This window comes from Somniosus microcephalus, chromosome 7 (assembly GCF_052327205.1).
Source record: "Somniosus microcephalus isolate GS21.2 chromosome 7, FLI_Smic_1.0, whole genome shotgun sequence".
In the NCBI taxonomy this organism is placed as follows: domain Eukaryota; kingdom Metazoa; phylum Chordata; class Chondrichthyes; order Squaliformes; family Somniosidae; genus Somniosus; species Somniosus microcephalus.
Genome location: NC_140993.1, coordinates 117752632 through 117776298, shown reverse-complemented (window position 1 = coordinate 117776298; position 23667 = coordinate 117752632). Strand labels below are relative to the sequence as shown.

General features: G+C 44.7%; 1 protein-coding gene across 1 annotated transcript in view; it reads left to right on the top strand.

The window, feature by feature from the left end:
* prkdc (protein kinase, DNA-activated, catalytic subunit) overlaps positions 1-23667 on the top strand; it is a 300538-nt gene that overhangs the window by 67925 nt on the left and 208946 nt on the right. The window contains 3 exon segments of the mRNA XM_085992889.1: positions 7026-7182; positions 9071-9174; positions 9291-9381. Coding sequence (XP_085849015.1) covers positions 7026-7182; positions 9071-9174; positions 9291-9381 — 352 coding nt within the window.

Below are 23667 nucleotides of genomic sequence, written 5' to 3'. Positions count from 1 at the left end.
AGAATATTACCCCCAATCCCGTGATTTTTTATTTTAAGCAATAATCTTTTGTGTGGCACCTTGTCAAATGCCTTTTGGAAGTCTAAATACACTACGTCCACTGGTTCCCCTTTATCCACCCTATATGTTACTCCCTCATAGAACTCCAGCAAATTTGTCAAACATGACTTCCCCTTCATAAAACCATGCTGACTTTGTCCTATTAAATTATGATTATCCAAATGTCCTGTTACTGTCTCCTTAATAATGGACTCCAAAATTTTACCTACCACAAATGTTAGGCTAACCGGTCTATAGTTTCCAGCCTTCTGTCTACTGCCCTTTTTAAATAAGGGTGTTACATTAGCAGTTTTCCAGTCTGCCGCGACCTTTGCTGAGTCCAGGGAGTTTTGGAAAATTATTACCAATGCATCCACAATCCCTACTGCCACTTTCCTCAAGACCCTAGGATGTAAGCCATCCGGTCCAGGTGATTTATCCGCCTTGAGTCCCATTATTTTACCGAGTACCACTTCCTTAGGGATTTTGATCGTGTTTAGCTCCTCCCCCCCATAGCCTCCTGTTTGTCCAGTGTTGGGATATTCTTAGTGTCCTCTACTGTAAAGACTGATACAAAATATTCATTCAGTGTTTTTGCCATCTCCATATTTCCCACCATTAATTTCCCGGTCTCATCTTCTAAGGGACCAACAATTACTTTAGCCACCCTTTTTCTTTTTATATAACTATAAAAACTCTTACTATCTGTTTTTATATTTTTTGCTAATTTACTTTCATAATCTATCTTCCCTTTCTTAATCAATCTTTTTGTTATTTTTTGCTGCCTTTTAAAGTTTTCCCAATCCTCTATCCTCCCACTAGATTTGGCTACCTTATATGCCCTTGTTTTTCGTCGAATACTATCCTTAATTTCTTTACTTAGCCACGGATGGCTGTCTTTTCTTTTACACCCTTTTCTTCTCAGTGGAATATATATTTTTTGGAAGTTGTAAAATAACTCCTTAAATGTACACCACTGAACATGTATCGTCTTACCCTTTAATCTATTTTCCCAATCCACTCTACTCAATTCCGCTCTCATACCTTCATAGTCTCCTTTATTCAAGCTCAGCACGCTTGTTTGAGATCCAACCTTCTCACCCTCTAGTTGAATATGGAATTCAACCATGTTATGGTCACTCATTCCAAGGGGATCCTTTAGTAGGACATTTTTAATTAATCCTGTCTCGTTACACAGGACCAGATCTAAGGTTGCTTGCCCCCTGGTCGGTTCAGTTACATACTGCTCAAGAAACCCATCCCTAATACACTCAATGAACTCATCCTCAAGGCAGCCCTGCCCAATTTGATTTGTCCAATTAATATGATAGTTAAAATCCCCCATAATTATAGATGTTCCCTTATTACAAGCCTCAACTATTTCCTGATTGATACTCCGTCCAACAGAGTTGCAACTGTTTGGAGGCCTATAGACTACGCCCACTAGTGCTTTTTTCCCCTTATTATTCCTTATCTCCACCCAAACTGTTTCATTATCCTGATGTTTTGACCCAATATCATTTCTCTGTATTACAGTGATTCCTTCCTTTATTAACATAGCCACCCCACCTCCCCTTCCTGCCTGTCCTTCCTGATCGTTAAATAACCTGGTATGTTTAATTCCCAGGCATTGTCACCCTGCAGCCATGTTTGTGTAATGGCCACAAGATCATACCCATATGTAGTTATTTGTGCCATTAACTCGTCTATTTTGTTACGAATGCTACGTGCATTCAGATAGAGAACTTTCAAATATGTTTTGTGACACTTAGTTCCTGCTTTTGCCCTTTTTATTACTTTACCTTTTATTCCATACCTTCTGCCCCTTCCTGACACGCTCTGGTTTTTAATTTCCCCACTGCTACCTAAGTCTATGACCTTCTCTGTTGTCATTTTTATTATTTGCTCTCTAGGAACCTCCCCCCCACTAGTTAGTTTAAAGCCCTCTCTACAGCCCTAGTTATATGATCCGCCAGGACTCTAGTCCCAGCACTGGCCAAGTGAAGCCCGTCCCAACGGAACAGCTCCCTCCTGCCCCAGTACTGGTGCCAGTGTCCCAGGAAGCAAAACCCATTTCTCCCACACCAGTCTTTGAGCCACGCATTTAACTCTCTAATTTTATTTGTCCTAGCCAAATTCGCTCGTGGCTCAGGTAATAATCCAGAGATTATTACCCTTGAGGTTCTGTTTTTTAATTTGACCCCTAGCTGCTCGTACTCCTTTAACAGAACTGGCTTCCTAGTCCTATCTACGTCATTTGTACCAACATGGACCATGACAACTGGATCCACCCCCTCTCACTGCAAGTTTCTTTCCAGCCCAGAGGAGATGCCCTTAACCCTGGCACCGGGTAGGCAACACAGCCTTCGGGACTCTCGCTCTCGGCTGCAGAGAACTCTATCTATCCCCCTAATAATACTATCCCCTACCACTACAACATTTCTATTTACTCCCCCCTCTTGAATGGCCCCCCGTTCCACGGTGCTGTGGCCAGGTTGCTCATCCTCCCTGCAGTCCCTGCTCCCGTCCCCACTGGGAGTAAGAACCTTGAACCTGTTGGTCAAGAGCAAGGGCTGCGGCTCCTCCAGCTCTATCTCCTGGATCCCCGTACCTGCCTCTCTCGTAGTCACACCGTCCTGTCCCTGACCATGGGCTACATCTGAATAACTTAACTTCATAGGTGTGACCACCTCCTGATACACAGAGTCCAGGTACTTCTCCCCCTCCCTGATGTGTCGCAGTGTCTGAAGCTCAGACTCCAGCTCATCAACACGGAGCTGGAGTTCCTGTAGCAGCAGACACTTGTCACAGACGTAATCACCGTGAGCCTCAATGGGGTTCACCGGCTCCCACATCTCGCAACAGTAGCACATAACCTCCATTCTATGTAATTAATTAAATTTTTTATTGTTAGTTATGGACACCCTCTGCCCGATTTTAGATGCTAGTATCCCGTTTAATTAATTGGAGTTAAGTTAAATCAATCCCTCTAGTTACACCAGTTAAATGGCTTACCAACAGTCACTCTGCACCAAAAAGGCCTTATTAACTACAACCCACAGAGTTAAAGTTTGAAAAGAGCACCTAACACCCCACTTACCCTAACTCACACTTACCCAAACTCAGCGCACTCTCTGCTGACTCGCACTCAGTGTTTGCTCGCACTAGCAATGGTCTGAGGGGTGACCTGATAGAGGTATTTAAGATTATGAAACGGTTTGATAGGGTAGATTTAGAGAAAATGTTTCCACATGTGTGGGGAGTCCAGAACTAGAGGTCATAAATATAAGATAGTCACTAATAAATCCAATAGGGAATTCAGGAGAAATTTCTTTACCCAGAGAGTGGTTAGAATGTGGAACTCGCTACCTACCACAAGGAGTAGTTGAGGCGACTAGCATAGATGCATTTAAGGGGAAGCTGGACAAACGTGAAGGAGAAAGAAATAGAAGGGTATGTTGATGGGGTTAGATGAAGAAGCGTGGAAGGAGGCTCATATGGAGCATAAACACCGGCATTGACCTATTGGGCCGAATAGCCTGTTTTTGTGCTGTAAATACTATGTAAAGAACAGTCAGCCGACCATTAGTAGTGTGTAAGCTTATAGAACCCATAATATGGGATAAAATTTATATTTGCTTAGAAAGACATAGGTTAATTAAAGACAACCGGCATGTTTCTGTAAAAAGTACATCATGTCTAAAAAATGTCAGAGTTTATTAACAAAAGAACAGAGTGAATTGATTACGGCTGTGGAATGGATGTTGTATATATGGATTGTCAAAATGATTAAGTACCACAGAGGAGCCTTGTTGATAAAGTTATGGTATATGATATTGGAGAATGTAGCAACATGAATAGGAACTTGGTTAAAGGATAGGAAAAAGATTAGTGGTTAATGGGTGTTTTTAGGACTGGAGGGATGTAAACAGTGGAGTCATACCTAGCACAAAGGAAGATGGTTGTGGTGGTTGAAGGTCAATCATCACAGCCCCAGGACATCGTTGTAGGAGTTCCTCAGGGCAGTGTCCTAGGCCCAACCATCTTCAGCTGCTTCAACAATGACCGTCCCTCCATCATAAGGTCAGAAATGGGGATGTTCGCTGATGACTGCACAGTGTTCAGCGCCATTCACAACTCCTCAGATAATGAAGCAGTCCATGCCCGCATGCAACAAGACCTGGACGACGTTCAGGCTTGGGCTGGTAAGTGGCAGGTAACATTCGCGCCACAGAAGTGCCAGGCAATGACAATCTCCAACAAGCGAGAGTCTAACCACCTCACCATGATATTCAATGGCATTACCATCGCCGAATCCCTCATTATCAACATCCTGGGGGGTCACCATTAACCAGAAACTTAACTGGACCAGCCACATAAATACTGTGGCAACAAGAGCAGGTCAGAGGCTAGGTATTCTGCGGTGAGTGTCTCACTTACTGACTCCCCAAAGCCTTTCCACCATCTACAAGGCACAAGTAAGGAGTGTGATGGAATACTCTCCACTTGCCTGGATGAGTGCAGCTCCAACAACACTCAAGAAGCTCGACACCATCCAGGACAAAGCTGCCCGCTTGGTTGGCACCCCATCCACCATAACCATTCACTCCCTCCACCACGGGCGTACCGTGGCTGCAGTGTGTACCATCAGGCTTACCCCTTATCCTTAGACTGTGACCCCTGGTTCTGGACTCCCCTGCCATCGGGAACATCCTTCCTGCATTTAGTCTGTCTAGTCCTGTTAGAATTTTATAAGTTTCGATGAGATCCCCTCTCATTATTCTAAACTCTAGCGAATATAAGCCTAATCAACCCAATCTCTCCTCATACATCATTCCTGCCATCCCAGGTATCAGTCTGGTGAATCTTCGCTGCACTCTCTCCATGGCAAGAAAATCCTTCCTCAGATAAGGCGACCAAAACTGCACACAATACTCAAGGTGTGGTCTCACCAAGGCCCTGTACAACTGCAGCAAGACATCCTTGCTCCTGTACTCGAATCCTCTCGCTATGAAGGCCAACATACCATTTGCCTTCTTACCCGCCTGCTGCACCTGCATGCTTACCTTCAGCGACTGGTGCACAAGGACACCCAGGTCTCGTTGCACTTCCCCTTTTCCCAACCTATTGCCATTCAGATAATAATCTGTCTTCCTCTTTTTGCCACCAAAGTGGATAACCTCGCATTTATCCACATTGGGCAGATGCATGGCAAATGCAGCATAATCACCCAACCTGTCCAAATCATACTGGAGTTTCTCTGCATCCTCCTCACAGCACACACGCCCACACAGCTTTGTGTCGTCTGCAAACTTGGAGATATTAGTTCCCTGTTCTAGATCATTTATATACCAGCACCAATCCCTGCGGTACCCCACTAGTCACTGCCTGCAACTCGGAAAAAGACCCGTTTATTCCAACTCTTTGCTTCCTGTCTGCCAACCAGTTCTCTATCCAAGACAGTACCTTACCCCCAATCCCATGTGCTTTAATTTTGCACGCTAATCTCTTATGCGGGACTTTATCGAAAGCCTTCTGAAAGTCCAAATGCACCACATCCACTGGTTCTCCCTTATCTATTCTACCAGTTACATCCTCAAAAAATTCCAGTAGATTAGTCAAGCATGATTTACCTTTCGTAAATCCATGTTGACTTTGTCCGATCTTCCCCACTACTGATGTCAGGCTTACCGGTCTATAATTGCCCGTTTGCTCTCTACCACCTTTTTTAAATAGTGGGGTAACATTAGCTATCCTCCAATCCATGGGAACTGTTCCAGAGTCTATAGAATTTTGGAAAATGACCAGCAATGCATCTACTATTTCTAGGGCCACTTCCTTAAGTACCCTAGGATGTACATTATCAGGCCCTGGGGATTTATCGGTCTTCAATCCCGTCAATTTCCCTAACACCATTTCCCTACAAATACTGATTTCATTCAATTCCTCCCTCTCATCAGACCCTATGTTCCCCGACATCTCTGGGAGGTTATTTGTGTCCTCCTTTGTGAAGACAGAACCAAAGTATGAATTTAGGTGGTCAGCCATTTCTTTGTTCCCCATTATAAATTCCCCTGATTCTGACTGCAAGGGACCTACGCTTAACTTCACCAATCTTTTTCTCTTCACATATCTATAGATTAGTAGATTGGGTAGATAAATGTCAGATGCAATTTAATCCAGAGAATTGAGAGGTGATACATTTTGGGATAAAGAGGGAATATATACACTAAATGATGAAAATTTAAAAGGAGTAGAGGAACGGAAATAATTAGGGATTCAGATATACAAATATTTAGAAGTGGGAGGACAAATTGATAAAGCTGGAAAAAAAAAGCGAGCATATGGCATCCTAGGTTTTATAAATGGGGATATATAGTACAAGAGCAAAGATACAAATCATTGGTTAAGCCAAAGTTACAATATTGTGCCCAGGTTTGGATAGCTTACTTTAAGAAAGATGTCACGGTCGTAGAGAGCGTACAGAAGAGATTCCTATGATGATATCGGGTATGGAGAGGCTTTACTTATGAGGAGAATCTGGAGAAATTGGGACTATTTTCATAGGAACAAAGGTTAAAATGAGATCTGGTAGAGATATTCAAAATTATGAGGGGTTAAATTTAAGGAAAGAAGTATTTCCACTGGTCATTGAGTCAGTAACTGGAGGTTATACATCTAAGATTATCACCAAAAGAGCAATGTGAGAATCTAGGAGAATTTTTATTTTTTTTTATTTTTAAACAAAGAGGGTTGCTCGGATAAGGAATGCCCTATCAGCAACGGTGGTGAAAGAGGAATCTATAATTGCTTTTTTAATTAAAAAAAAAAGGGGGGATAAATATTTTAATAAGAAAAACTTAAAGGGGTATGGGGTAGGGGAATGTGACTAAGTGGTTGATTCTGTCAGGGAGTTGGCACGATGCGCCGAATTCGTTATAAAATTAAATTATTCTATGATTACTTTCTTCCCCGCCCCCAATCAGACAGCATTTAAACTCGGCCTTAGCCACATCCCACTTGCTGATGCTGGATTGGACGCTCTGGAGGACTGGTCTACTCGTATATCCAAGCATGCCATTCAGCCTTACTACAAGGACATTTTACCACACCTGGATGGCTACCTGAAAACAGCAGCTTTGAGTAAGTTTCAGTTTGTCTATGTTTTTCCACTCTATTCGATAAACTCACACTATTTTCCATCCATTAAATAAAATTGTTCAGCATGGTGCAAGAGGCTGGAATAAAGGGTTGTGCTTTAGAATGTTGCAAAAGTGTTCAGACTTGTCCACCTAGCACTTGGGTACATCATGTTGTGATTACTCAATAATAAATTATGCATAGCTGTTGTATTATATCTAGTTTATTGGTTGAAATGTATGATATTAAGCGGGCTTGTAAAACAGATGAACATCAGCTGGCGAATAATAATAGTCAGGTGCACAGTAATGTCTTTTTATTCAGAAGCCTGAGTGAAGGGCTAGGACTCACAATGCAGAACACCACCAAAGTTGAAAAGAGTAGTGGAGAAACAAAATAAATCCAGAAATCATGATTAGGTGACATCCAAGTTGGGCTTTTAAAAGCTTGCTGATTGCAACAGGAGGGGAAGAGTTTCAGAATGTCAGTATCCTGAGAAAGAAAATGTGAAAAGTAAAGTAAGCAGATGAAGAAGGACTTGTGGAAATGATGAACAGGGATTCCAGGATTATTTAAAAGGTCATTTGATAATACAGTGCAGTTCAAAGTTTCAGGTAGACATGGGGGGATTTTAACATGAGGATGAGAATTTTAAAATCAAGTTGTTGGTGGACAATGTTTCTCTCAATTTTTTCGGCTGTGTGGCCCATTCAAAATTTTGCACATGTGCAAAATCTCCCATTCAAAAGCTGGAAAGTGGCCTGCGCGGGACCTCCGGACAATTTGCGGCCGTGCAGTTTAGCGGGAACATTGTTGGTGGACCATGAGCCACTGTAGGTCAACGAGCACAGGGGTGATGGGTGAATGGGACTTGTGGCGTGTTAGGATTCGTGCAGCAGAGTTTTGGATGAGCTCAAGTTGATTGAGGGTAGAAGATGGGAGCCTGGCCAGGAGAACATTGGAATAGTCGAGTCCGGCAAATAACACATAAATGTAATGTTATGCATGTTGTCGGACCAACACAGAATCAATGTTCCCTCTAATCTTGTTTGGCCCTGTGCAGCCCCTTTAAGATACCACGCATGTGTGGTTTTGTATTGAAAAGCTGGCGTGGGTTCCCTTGAGAGTGTAGTCGTGAGCTGCCTTCTTGAATCGCTGCGGTCTGATGGGGTGGGGGGGGCGGAGAGAAGGAGAATGTGGTGTAGGTGTAAAGGGGATGGAAGTGGAAGAACGTGATCCAGGCCTAACGGGGCGGGGGAGCGTGATCTATCTACCCATCTGGATCACGTTCTTGCTGTCTCCCCCCGCTAACCCCCAACCCCCTGTTCTCACTGTGCTCCCCCCACCCCCACAAGTTCTTGACCTTCTCTCCCGGAGTTCCTGACCATCCCCCCCCCCCCGAGTTCCTGATCCTTTCCCCCCCCCCCCCCACCCTGCGAGTTCCCCCCCCCCCCCCGCCCTCGAGTTCCTGCCCTTCCCCTACCCCCCCCCCCCCCCCCCTCGAGTTCCTGGCCACCTTCCCCCCCTGACCTTCTCCTGACCCCCGGGTTCCGGACTTTCTCCCACCTTTCTGAGCTCCCCTCTCTCCGAGCTCCTCTTCCCTCGATCGCCTGCAGTGTCAGCCTGGATTATTTGCCCAAACCTCTGGAGTGGGGTTGAACCCATCATCTTCTGACATAGGGATGTGCGTGATGCCAGCTGAACCACAGCTCACACTTGCGTTTTGTACAACTTTAAACACCCTCTCTAAAGACATCAACTAACATGAAAAAATGACCAGGATTTGACTCTGTTTTAGAACTTTGCACACATGCATTATGATAGAAAAATGCCATGATTATAAAACCGAGTGTTTTAATTATGGGAACTTCATTTTTTAACTTCCTATTAGATGAGTTTGAAAACAACTGGGAAATGATGAGCATTAATACTTCAAGTAAAGGAGGAAACAAGGTTCTTATACGTCGCCTGAAAAACGCAAGGGATCTTTCTATGGTATGGACAATCATTTGAAATTTGGCCCAATAGCCTGTATCTACAAAATATAGCCATTGGTGAATAATGCAAGTCTGCTTTTAAATCATTTTTTTATTTTTCTGGTTATGAAACAGAGTGAAGAGTCCCCTGCTGCAGCTGTGAGGTGTAGAGTGGTGCGGTTACTCGGGTCCCTCGGGGGGCAGATCAACCGAAGTCTGGTCACAGGTGGGTGTAATGACAGTTGGAAGTGTGTCAGTCAGACTGAAAACAGAATCAATAAGAGATGGAAATTTAAGGCTGTCAGATGTGTAATTGTATTTGTTCTAGGTTTTACCTGGACTTTGGGCTTAAGTTTAATGTTAATAGTCTGGTAAAATGGCAATGTACCGATCAGTATCCCTACTTACTATTCATATTAATTGCAATTGTTTATGGTGCGAAGAAGCAGATTGTAAGAACTCCGTGATCTGGCTGATCAGATTATGAGTCTTTTGTATCTGAAAAGTGAAAATTATGATTTACAAGAGACAGCTGAATTTCAGCCAATGTCCCAAACTCCTCCATCACCACCGGCAGGATAGACCCACCAGGGGTGGCGGCTCAGTGGTATACAGTCAGGAAGGAGTGACCCTGGGAGTCCTCAACATTGACTCCGGACCCCATGAAGTCTCATGGCTTCAGGTCAAGGATGGGCAAGGAAACCTCCTGCTGATTACCACCTACCGCCCTCCCTCAGCTGATGAATCATACTCCTCCATGTTGAACATCACTTGGAAGTAGCACCGAGTGCAGCAAGGGCACAAAATGTACTCTGAGTGGGGGACTTCAATGTCCATCACCAAGAGTGGCTCGGTAGCACCACTAGTGACCGAGCTGGCCGAGTCCTGAAGGACATGGCTGCCAGTCTGGGCCTGCAACAGGTGGTGAGAGAACCAACACGAGGGAAAAACCTACTTGACCTCGTCCTCCCCAATCTACCTGTTGCAGATGCATCTGTCCATGACAGCATTGGTAGCAGTGACCACTGTGGATCATTGTGGAGACCAAGTCCAGTCTTCACACTGAGGACACCCTCCATCATGTGTGGCACTACCACCGTGCTAAATGGAATAGATTCAGAACAGATCTAGCAGCTCAAAACTGGGCATCCATGAGGCGCTGTGGGCCATCAGCAGCAGAATTATATTCCACCACAATCTGGAACCTCATGGCCCGGCATATCCTTCGCTCTACCATTACCATCAAGCCAGGGGACCAACCCTGGTTCAATAAGGAGTGTAGAAGAGCATGCCAGGAGCAGCACTAGGTGTACCTAAAAATGAGGTGCCAACCTGGGGAAGCTGCAACTCAAGACTGCATGCATGCTAAAAAGCGGAAGCCGGATGCTATAAACAGGGCTAAGCAATCCCACAATCAACGGATCAGATCAAAGCTCTGCAGTCCTGCCACATCCAGTCGTGAATGGTGGTGGACCATTAAACAACTAACGGGAGGAGGAGGCTCCATGAATATCACCATCCTCAATGATGGTGGAGTCAGCACGTGAGTGCAAAATATAAGGCTTAAGCTGTTGCAACCATCTTCAGCCAGACGTGCTGAGTGGATGATCCATATCGGCCTAATCCTGAGATCCCCACCATCACAGAAGCCAGTCTTCAGCCAATTCGATTCACTCCACATGAAATCAAGAAACGGCTGAGCGCACTGGATACAGTAAAGGCTATGGGCCCCGACAACATCCCGGCTATCGTGCTGAAGACTTGTGCTCCAGAACTAGCCGCGCCTCTAGCCAAGCTGTTCCAGTACAGCTACAACACTGGCATCTATCCGACAATGTAGAAAACTGCCAAGGTATGTCCTGTCCACAAAAAGCAGGACAAATCCAATCCGGCCAATTACCGCCTGATCTGTCTACTCTCAATCATCAGCAAAGTGATGGAAGGTGTCATCGACAGGACTATCAAGTGGCACTTACTCACCAATAACCTGCTCACTTATATCATCTATAATTATGGGGGATTTTAACTATCATATTAATTGGACAAATCAAATTGGGCAGGGCTGCCTTGAGGATGAGTTCATTGAGTGTATTAGGGATGGGTTTCTTGAGCAGTATGTAACTGAACCAACCAGGGGGCAAGCAACCTTAGATCTGGTCCTGTGTAACGAGACAGGATTAATTAAAAATGTCCAACTAAAGGATCCCCTTGGAATGAGTGACCATAACATGGTTGAATTCCATATTCAACTAGAGGGTGAGAAGGTTGGATCTCAAACAAGCGTGCTAAGCTTGAATAAAGGAGCCTATGAAGGTATGAGAGCGGAATTGAGTAGAGTGGACTGGGAAAATAGATTAAATGGTAAGACGATACATGACCAGTGGTGTACATTTAAGGAGTTATTTTACAACTTCCAAAAAAAATATATTCCACTGAGAAGAAAAGGGTGTAAAAGAAAAGACAGCCATCCGTGGCTAAGTAAAGAAATTAAGGATAGTATTCGAATAAAAACAAGGGCATATAAGGTAGCCAAATCTAGTGGGAGGATAGAGGATTGGGAAAACTTTAAAAGACAGCAAAAAATAACATAAAGATTGTTAAGAAAGGGAAGATAGATTATGAAAGTAAATTAGCAAAAAATATAAAAACAGATAGTAAGAGTTTTTATAGTTATATAAAAAGAAAAAGGGTGGCTAAAGTAAATGTTGGTCCCTTAGAGGATGAGACCAGGAAATTAATGGTGGGAAATATGGAGATGGCAAAAACACTGCATGAATATTTTGTATCAGTCTTTACAGTAGAAGACACTAAGAATATCCGAACACTGGGGGCTATGGGGGGGAGGAGCTAAACACGATCAAAGTCACGAAGGAAGTGGTACTCGGTAAAATAATGGGACTCAAGGCGGATAAATCACCTGGACCTGATGGCTTACATCCTAGGGTCTTGAGGGAAGTGGCGGTAGGGATTGTGGATGCATTGGTAATAATTTTCCAAAACTCCCTGGACTCAGCAAAGGTCCCGGCAGACTGGAAAACTGCTAATGTAACACCCTTATTTAAAAAGGGCAGTAGACAGAAGGCTGGAAACTATAGACCGGTTAGCCTAACATCTGTGGTAGGTAAAATTTTGGAGTCCATTATTAAGGAGACAGTAACAGGACATTTGGATAATCATAATTTAATAGGACAAAGTCAGCATGGTTTTATGAAGGGGAAGTCATGTTTGACAAATTTGCTGGAGTTCTTTGAGGAAGTAACATATAGGGTGGATAAAGGGGAACCAGTGGACGTAGTGTATATAGACTTCCAAAAGGCATTTGACAAGGTGCCACACAAAAGATTATTGCTTAAGATAAAAAATCACGGGATTGGGGGTAATATTCTGGCATGGATAGAGGATTGGCTATCTAACAGAAGGCAGAGAGTTGGGATAAATGGTTCATTCTCAGACTGGCAATCAGTAACTAGTGGTGTTCCGCAGGGGTCAGTGCTGGGTCCCCAACTCTTTACAATCTATATTAACGATTTGGAGGAGGGGACCGAGTGTAACATATCAAAGTTTGCAGATGATACTAAGATGGGGGGGAAAGTAGTGAGTGAGGAGGACATAAAAAAACCTGCAAGGGGACATAGACAGGCTAAGTAAGTGGGCAGAGATTTGGCAGATGGAATACAATACTGGAAAGTGTGAGGTTATGCACTTTGGCAGGAAAAATCGTAGAGCAAGTTATTATCTTAATGGCAAGAAACTGGAAAGTACTGAAGTACAAAGGGATCTGGGGGTCCTGGTGCACGAAACTCAAAAGGTTAGTATGCAGGTGCAGCAAGTGATTAAGAAGGCCAATGGAATGTTGGCTTTCATTGCTAGGGGGATAGAATATAAAAATAGGGAGGTATTGCTTCAGTTGTACAAGGTATTGGTGAGACCGCACCTGGAATACTGCATACAGTTTTGGTGTCCATACTTAAGAGAAGACATACTTGCTCTCGAGTCAGTACAAAGAAGGTTCACTCGGTTAATCCCGGGGATGAGGGGATGGACATATGAGGAGAGGTTGAGTAGATTGGGACTCTACTCATTGGAGTTCAGAAGAATGAGAGGCGATCTTATTGAAACATATAAGATTGTGAAGGGGTTGGATCGGGTGGATGCGGGGAGGATGTTCCCGATGATGGGTGAAACTAGAACTAGGGGGCATAGTCTTAGAATAAGGGGCTGCTCTTTCAAAACTGAGATGAGGAGGAACTACTTCACTCAGAGGGTGGTAGGTCCATGGAATATGCTGCCCCAAAAAGCTGTAGAAGCTACATCATTACATAAATTTAAAACAGAAATAGACAGTTTCCTAGAAGTAAAGGGAATTAAGGGTTACGGGGAGCGGGCAGGAATTTGGACATGAGTCTAGGTTCGGATCGGTCATGGCCCTGTGGGTAGCGGAGCGGGCCCAGGGGCCGTGTAGCCTGATCCTGCTCCTATTTCGTGTGTCTAATTCTGTTAGATTCAGGAGATGGTTCTGTGATAGTAGATTGGCGGTTAGGATCAGATCAGCCATGATCTTATTGAATGGCGGAGCAGGCTCGAGGGGCCGATTGGCCTACTCCTGCTCCTATTTCTTATGTTCTTACGTCACTGATGCCCAGTTTGGGTTCCGCCAAGGACACTCGACTCCCGACCTCATTACAGCCTTGGTCCAAACATGGACAAAGGAGCTGAATTCCAGAGGTGAGGTGAGAGTGACTGTCCTAGACATCAGCGCAGCATTTGACCGAGTGTGGCATCAAGGAGCCCTAGTAAAACTGAAGTCAATGGGAATCAGGGGGGAAACTCTCCACTGGCTGGAGTCATACCTAGCACAAAGGAACATGGTTGTGGTGGTTGAAGGGCAATCATCACAGCCCCAGGACATCGCTGCAGGAGTTCCTCAGGGCAGTGTCCTAGGCCCAACCATCTTCAGCTGCTTCATCAATGACTTTCCCACCAACATAAGGTCAGAAATGGGGATGTTCTCTGATGACTGCACAGTGTTCAGTGCCATTCTCAACTCCTCAGATAATGAAGCAGTCCATGCCCGCATGCAACAAGACCTGGACGACATTCAGGCTTGGGCTGATAAGTGGCAGGTAACATTCACATAGAAACATAGAAGATAGGAGTAGGAGTAGGCCATTTGGCCCTTCGAGCCTGCTCCGCCATTCAATGAGATCATGGCTGATCATCCAAATTCAGTACCCTGTCCCTGCCTTCTCCCCATATCCCTTGATCCCTTTAGCCTTAAGAAATATATCCAACTCTTTCTTGAATATATTTAATGAACTGGCCTCCACTGCCCTCTGTGGCAGAGAATTCCACAGGTTCACCACTCTGGGTGAAGAAATTCCTCCTCATTTCAGTCCTAAATGGCCTACCCCTTATCCTTAGACTATGACCCCTGGTTCTGGACTCCCCGACCATCGGGAACATCCTTCCAGCATCTAGTCTGTCTAAGCCTGACAGAATTTTATAGGTTTCGAAGAGATCCCCTCTCAATCTTCTAAACTCCAGTGAATATAAGCCCAATCGACACAATCTCTCCTCATACGTCATTCCTGCCATCCCAGGTATCAGCCTGGTGAATCTTCGCTGCACTCCTTCCATGGCAAGAATGTCCTTCCTCAGATAAGGCGACCAAAACTGCACACAATACTCAAGGTGCGGTCTCACCAAGGCCCTGTACAACTGTAGCAAGACAGCCTTGTTCCTGTACTCGAACCCTCTTGCTACGAAGGCCAACATTCCATTTGCCTTCTTAACCGCCTGCTGCACCTGCATGCTTACCTTCAGCGACTGGTGCACAAGAACACCCAGGTCTCTTTGCACTTCCCCTTCTCCCAATCTATTGCCATTCAAATAATAATCTGCTTTCCTGTTTTTGCCACCAAAGTGGATAACCTCACATTTATCCACATTATAGTGCATTTGCCATGTTTCTGCCCAATCACCTAACCTGTCCAAATCGTACTGGAGTTTCATGACCTCCTCCTCACAGCATACCCTCCCACCCAGCTTTGTGTCGTCTGCAAATTTGGAGATACGACATCCAATTCCCTCGTCCAGATCATTAATATATATTGTGAACAGCTGGGGTCCTAGGACCAATCCTTGCGGTACCCCACTAGTCACTGCCTGCCACTCGGAAAATGACCCATTTATTCCAACTCTTTGCTTTCTGTCCGCCAACCAGTTCTCTATCCAAGTGAATACCTTGCCCCCAATCCCATGTGCCTTAATTTTGCACGCTAATCTCTTATGCGGGACCTTATTGAAAGCCTTCTGAAAGTCCAAATACACCACATCCACTGGTTCTCCCTTATCTATTTTACCAGTTACATCCTCAAAAAATTCCAGTAGATTAGTCAAGCATGATTTACCTTTTGTAAATCCATGTTCACTTTGTCTGATCCTGTCACTGCTTTCCAAGTGCTTTGCTATTACATCTTTTATAATGGACTCTAGCATTTTCCCCACTACCGATGTCAGGCTTATAATTCCCCGCTTTTTCTCTGCCACCTTTTTTGAATAGTGGGGTAACATTAGCTACCCTCCAATCCATGGGTACTGTTCCAGAATCTATTGAGTTCTGAAAGATGACCAGCAATGCATCTACTATTTCTAGGGCCACTTCCTTAAGTACCCTGGGATGTAGATTATCAGGCCCTGGGGATTTATCTGCCTTCAGCCCCATCAATTTTCCTAACACCATTCCCCTACAAATACTGATTTCTTTCAGTTCCACCCTTTCATCAGACCCTATGTTCCCCGGCATTTCTGGGAGGTTATTTGTGTCCTCCTTTGTGAAGACAGAACCAAAATATGTATTTAGTTGGCCCGCCATTTCTTTGTTCCCCATTATAAATTCCCCCGATTCTGACTGCAAGGGACCTACGCTTGACTTCACCAATCTTTTTCTCTTCACACATATCTATAAAAGCTTTTACAGTCAGTTTTTATGTTCCCTGCAAGCTTACTCTCATATTCTATTTTCCCCTTCTTAGTTAATCCCTTTGTCCTCCTTTGTTGAATCCTAAACTGCTCCCACTCCTCAGGATTGTTGCTTTTTCTGGCCAATTTGTATGTCCTCTCCTTGGATCTGATGCTATCCCTAATTTCCCTTGTTAGCCACGGTTGAGTCACCTTTTTTGTTTTATTTTTATGCCAAACTGGGATGAACAACTTCTGTAGTTCATCCATTCGGTCTTTGAATGTTTGCCATTGCCTATCCACCGTCAACCCTTTGAGTGCCATTCCCCAATCAATCCTACCCAACTCGCTCCTCAGACCATCGTAGTTTCCTTTATTTAAATTGAGGACCCTAGTCTCTGAGTCAACTACTTCATTCTCCATCTAATGAAGAATTCGATCATATTATGATCGCTCCGACCCAAGGGGCCTCGTACAACAAGATTGCTAATTAATCCTTTCTCGTTACATAATACCCAGTCTAAGATGGCCTGATCTCTGGTTGGTTCCTCCACAGATTGGTCCAGGAAACCATCCTGTAAACACTCCAGGAATTCCTCCTCCACAGTATTGTTACTAATTTGGTTAGCCCAATCTATATGTAGATTAAAGTCACCCATGATGACTGCTGTGCCCTTATTGCACGCTTCTTTAATTTCCCTTTTAAAGCCATCCCCAACCTCCGCCTTACTGTTTGGAGGTCTATATACCACTCCCACTAATGTTTTTTTCCCCTTAGTATTTCTCAGTTCTACCCATACGGATTCCACATCATCAGAGCTAATATCCTTCATTACAATTGTATTAATCCCTTCTTTAACCAGTAATGCTACCCCAGCTCCCTTTCCTCCAGAAGTGCCAGGCAATGACTATCTCCAACAAGCGAGAGTCTAACCACTGCCCCTTGACATTCAATGGCAATACCATCGCCGAATCCCCCACCATCAACATCCTGGGGGGGTCACCATTGACAAGAAACTTAACTGGACGAGCCACATAAATACTGTGACAACAAGAGCAGGTCAGAGACTAGGTAAAGTGTAAGACGGTACAAGAGCAGTGGTCTACATTCAAGGAGATATTTCACATCTTTCAAGATAAATATATTCCACTGAGGAAAAAGGGCAGTAAAAGAAAAGACAGCCATCCGTGGCTTAGTAAAGTAATAAAGGATAGTATTCGACTGAAAACAAGGGCATATAAATTAGCCAAATCTAGTGGGAGGATAGAAGATTGGAAGCATTTAAAAGCCAGCAAACAATAACTAAAAGATTAATTAAGAAAGGGAAGATAGATTATGAAAGTAAACTAGCAAAAAATATAAAAACAGATAGCAAGAGTTTCTACAGCTATATAAAAAGAAAAAGGGTGGCTAAAGTGAACGTTGGTCCCTTAGAGGATGGGACTGGGAAACTAGTGGTGGGGAACATGGAGATGGCAAAGACGCTGAACAAATATTTTGTATCAGTCTTTACAGTAGAGGACACTCAAAATATCCCAACACTGGACAAACAGGGGGCAATGGGGGGGGGAGGAGCTAAACACCATTAAAATCACTAAGGAGATAGTACTCAGTAAAATAATGGGACTTAAGGCGGATAAATCCCCCGGACCTGATGGCCTACATCCTAGGGTCTTGAGAGAAGTGGCGGTAGGGATTGTGGATGCATTGGTGATCATTTTCCAGAACTCCCTGGACTCCGGAAAGGTCCTGGCAGATTGGAAAACTGCTAATGTAACACCCTTATTTAAGAAGGGAAGTAGGCAAAAAGCTGGAAACTATAGACCAGTTAGCCTAACAGCTGTGGTTGGCAAAATGTTGAAGTCCATTATTAAGGAAACAGTAACAGAGCATTTGAATAAATATAATTTAATAGGACAGAGTCAGCATGGTTTTACAAAGGGGAAGTCATGTTTGACAAATTTGCTCTAATTCTTTGAGGATGTAACATACAGGGTGGATAAAGGGGAACCAGTGGATGTAGTGTATTTGGACTTCCAAAAGGCATTTGACAAGGTTCCACACACAAGATTACCGATCAAGATAAAAAATCACGGGATTGGGGGTAATATACTGGCATGGGTGGAAGATTGGCTATCTAACAGAAAACAAAGAGTTGGGATAAATGGTTCGTTCTCAGGCTGGCAATCAGTAACTAGTGGTGTTCCGCAGGGGTCAGTGCTGGGACCCCAACTCTTTACAATCTATATTAACGATTTGGAGGAAGGGACCGAGTGCAACATATCCAAGTTTGCCGACGATACAAAGATGGGAGGGAAAGCAGTGAGTGAGGAGGACATAAAAAAACCTGCAAAAGGACATAGACAGGCTAAGTGAGTGGGCAGAGATTTGGCAGATGCAATATAATATTGGAAAGTGTGAGGTTATGCACTTTGGCAGAAAAAATCAAAGAGCAAGTTATTATCTAAATGGCGAGAAACTGCAAAGTGCTACAGTACAAAGGGATCTGGGGGTCCTGGTGCATGAAACACAAAAAGTTAGTATGCAGGTGCAGCAGGTGGTGGTCAGGAAGGCCAATGGAATCTTGGCTTTTATTGCAAGGGGGATGGAGTATAAAAACAGGGAAGTCTTGCTGCAGTTATACAGGGTATTGGTGAGGCCACACCTGGAATACTGCATGCAGTTTTGGTTTCCATATTTAAGAAAAGATATACTTGCTCTCGAGGCGGTTCAGAGAAGGTTCACTCGGTTGATTCCCGAGATGAGGGGGTTGACGTATGAGGAAAGGTTGAGTAGGTTGGGGCTCTACTCATTGGAGTTCAGAAGAATGAGAGGCGATCTTATCGAAACATATAAGATTGTGAGGGGGCTTGATCGGGTGGATGCGGTGAGGATGTTTCCACTGATCGGTGAGATTAGAACTAGGGGGCATAACCTTAGAATAAGGGGCTGCCCTTTCAAAACTGAGATGAGGAGAAACTTCTTCACTCAGAGGGTAGTAAATCTATGGAATTTGCTACCCCAGAGAGCTGTGGAAGCTGCAACATTAAATAAATTTAAAATGGAGATAGACATTTTCCTAGCAGATAAGGGAATTAGGGGTTACGGGGAGAGGGCAGGGAAGTGGACGTGAGTCTAGATTCAGATTAGCCATGATCCTATTGAATGGCGGAGCAGGCCCGAGGGGCCGTATGGCCTACTCCTGCTCCTATTTCTTATGTTCTTATGTTCTGCGGCAAGTGTCTCACCTCCTGACTCCCCAAAGCCTTTCCACCATCTACAAGGCACAAGTAAGGAGTGTGATGGAATACTCTCCACTTGCCTGGATGAGTGCAGCTCCAACAACACTCAAGAAGCTCGACACCATCCAGGACAAAGCAGCCTGCTGGATCGGCAGCCCATCCACCACCTTAAACATTCACTCCCTCCACCACCAGCGTATCGTGGCTGCAGTGTGTACTATCTACAAGATGCACTGCAGCAACTCGCCAAGGCTTCTTCGACAGCACCTCCCAAACCCGCAACCTCTTCCACCTAGAAGGACAAGGGCAGCAGCCGCATGGGAACACCGCCACCTCCAAGTTCCCCTCCAAGTCACACACCATCCTGACTTAGAAGTATATCGCCGATCCTTCATCGTCGCTGGGTCAAATTCCTGGAACTCCCTCCCTAACAGCACTGTGGGAGTACCTTCACCACATGGACTGCAGCGGTTCAAGAAGGCGACTCACCACCACCTTCTCAAGGGCAATTAGGGATGGGCAATAAATGCTGGCCTTGCCAGTGATGCCCACATCCCATGAATGAATTAAAAAAAACTCTCACCCCTGTGCTTGCTGACCTCCTTGTTTTCAAATCCCATATAAATTTTAAAAAAAAGTTAGAGCATTGTGGAACAAATAATAATAGGCACTCAATTAAACAATACTAAGCTAAATGCTCTTTCTAAGTAAGCTACTTAAATTGTTCTTTTCTTGATTTGCTTAAACAATCCATACATCTTAATGATAATTGTTTACATTTCTGTGATTTGGCAGTGAAACAAAGATTTGTCCCTGTGTCTTCTCATGCAGTAAATGTGAGCGGGATTAAACGGAGTGGACTTGAACAGAGTCATAGAGAATACAGCACAGAAAGAGGCCCTTCGGCCCATCGCGTCCACGCCGGCCATCAAGCCCGATCTAATCTAATCCCATTTTCCAGCATTTGGTCCGTAGTCTTGTATGCTATGGCATTTCAAGTGCTCATCCAAATGCTTCTTGAATGTTGAGGGTTCCTGCCTCTACCACCCTTTCAGGCAGTGAGTTCCAGATTCCAACCACCCTCTGGGTGAAAAAGTTTTTCCTCAAATCCCCTCTAAACCTCCTGCCCCTTACCTTGAATCTATGCCCCCTTGTTATTGACCCCTCTACTAAGGGGAAAAGTTCCTTTCTATCTACCCTATCTATGCCCCTCATAATTTTGTACACCTCAATCAGGTCCCCCCTCAGCCTTCTGTGCTCCAAGGAAAACAACCCCAGCCTTTCCAGTCTTTCTTCATAGCTGAAGCGCTCCAGCCCAGGTAACATCCTGGTAAATCTCCTCTGCACCCTCTCCAAAGCAATCCTTCCTATAGTGTGGCGACCAGAACTGCACACAGTACTCCAGCTGTAGCCTTTCCAGCCTTTTGTACAGCTCCATCATAACCTCCCTGCTCTTATATTCTATGCCTCGGCTAATGAAGGCAAGTATCCCATATGCCTTTTTAACCACCTTATCCACCTGTTCTGCTGCCTTCAGGGATCTATGTACATGCACACCAAGGTCCCTCTGATCCTCTGTCTTTCCTAGGGTCTTACCATTCATTGTGTATTCCCTTGCCTTGTTAGTCTGTCCAAAATGCATCACCTCACACTTTTCAGGGTTAAATTCCATTTGCCACTGTTCCGCCCATCTGACCAACCCATCTATATCGTCCTGTAGCCTGAGGCTTCCCTCCTCGCTATTTACCACCCCACCAATTTTCGTGTCATCTGCGAACTTACTGATCATACCTTTTACATTCACATCCAAATCATTAATGTAGACCACAAACAGCAAGGGACCCAGCACCAATCCCTGCGGTACCCCACTGGACACAGGCTTCCGTCACAAAAACAACCTTCCACCCTCACCCTCTGCCTTCTGCCACAAAGCCAGTTTTGGATCCAATGTGCCAAGGCACCCTGGATCCCATGGGCTCTTACCTTCCTGACCAGTCTCCTATGCGGGACTTTATCAAAAGTCTTACTGAAATCCATGTAAACCACATCCACTGCACTACCCTCATCCACACACCTAGTCACCCCCTCGAAAAATTCAATCAAATTGGTCAGACATGATCTTCCCTTGACAAAGCCATGCTGGCTATCTCTAATTAATCCTTGCCTCTCCAAGTGGAGACTAATTCTGTCCCTCAGAATTTTTTCCAATAATTTCCCAACCACTGATGTTAGGCTCACTGGCCTGTAATTCCCTGGTTTATCCCTACTACCCTTCTTGAATAATGGTACTACGTTAGCTGTTCTCCAGTCCTCTGGCACATCCCCTGTGGCCAGAGAGGTTCTGAAAATTTGTGTCAGAGCCCCTGCAATCTCCTCCTCTGCCTCACATAGTAGCCTGGGATACATCTCGTCCGGGCCTGGGGATTTATCCACTTTTAAGCCTGCTAAAACCGCTAGTACATCCTCCCTCTCGATGCTAATATGTTCAAGTATATCACAGTCCCCCTGCCTGATTTCTATGTCCACATCGTCCTTCTCCATAGTGAACACAGATGCAAAAAATTCATTTAAAACCCCACCTACATCTTCTGGCTCTACACACAGCTTGCCACTTTGGTCCCTAATGGGCCCTACTCTTTCCCTAGTTATCCTCTTGCCCTTAATATACTTATAAAACACCTTAGGATTTTCCTTTATTTTGCTCGCCAGTGTTATTTCATGGCCCCTCCTCGCTCTCCTAATTTCTGTTTTAAGTATCCCCCTGCACATTTTATACTCCTCTAGGGCTTCCTCTGTCTTTAGTCCCTTGTATCTGCCAAAAGCCCCCCTTTTTTTCCTAATCCATTCTCGTATATCCCTTAACATCCAAGGTTCCCTGGGCTTGTTGGTCCCACCCTTGACCTTTATGGGAACATGTTACCATTGTACTATCTCAATTTCCTTTCTGAAAGACTCCCATTGCTCCAATGTGGATTTTCCTTCAAGTAGCTGATCCCAGTCCCAATTGGCCAGATCCTGCCTTATCATATTAAAATCGGCCTTCCCCCAATTTAGAACCTTTATTTCCGGTCCATCCTTGTCCTTTTCCATGACTACCTTAAATCTCACCGAGTTATGGTCACTGTCACCAAAGTGCTCACCTACTAACACTTCTACCACTTGCCCGGCCACATTCCCTAGAATTAGGTCCAGTACCGCCCCCTCTCTTGTAGGACTTTCTACATGCTGGCTCAAAAAGCTCTCCTGGATGCACTTTAAGAATTCTGCACCCTCTAAGCCTTTCACACTCTGACTATCCCAGTTAATATTGGGGAAGTTGAAATCCCCCACTATTATTACCCTATTATTTGCACACTTCTCTGAGATTTGCTTACATATCTGTTCCTCTATCTCCCCCTGACTGTTTGGGGGCCTATAGTACACTCCCAGCAAAGTGCGAGCCCCCTTCTTGTTTTTAAGTTCAACCCATATGGCCTCATTGGAGGAACCTGTTAATATATCATCCCTCCTTACAGCAGTAATTGACTCCTTAATTAATATTGCGACACCCCCCTCTGTCTCGCCTGAAGATTCTATACCCCGGAATATTGAGCTGCCAGTCTTGCCCCTCCCTCAACCATGTCTCCGTGATAGCAACAATATCATACTCCCATGTGTTCATCAACAACTTCAGTTCATCCATCTTATTCGTAAGACTCCTTGCATTAAAATAAATGCCATTCAGCCTTGCCCTACTCCCTTGTGCCGTTACATATTTGCTCTGCCTTCCAGTCTGACTTGTTTTTTCCTCTATATTTGGCTGTACATCACCCCCTATTATAGCTCCACTCTGTATCCCATCCCCCTGCCAAGTTAGTTTAAACCCCCCCGAACAGTGCTAGCAAACCTCCCCGCAAGGATATTTGTCCCGTTCTGGTTCAGGTGCAACCCGTCCGACTTGTACAAGTCCCACCTTCCCCAGCAGCAGGCCCAGTGATCCAGGAAACTAAAGCCCTCCCTCCTGCACCAACTCTTTAGCCACGCATTCATCTGCTCTATCCTCCTATTCCTATACTCACTAGCATGTGGCACCGGGAGTAATCCAGAGATTACAACCTTTGAGGTCCTGCTCTTTAATCTGCTACCTAGCTCCCTAAATTCTTGCTGCTGGACCTCATCCCTCTTCCTACCCATGTCATTGGTCCCAATGTGAACCACGACCTCTGACTGTTCACCTTCCCCCTTCAGAATGCCCTGCAGCCATTCAGTGACATCCTTTGTGTTTTATTTGGGAATTTGGAAAGAGTGGGAATTTGGAGACGAGGGGGAA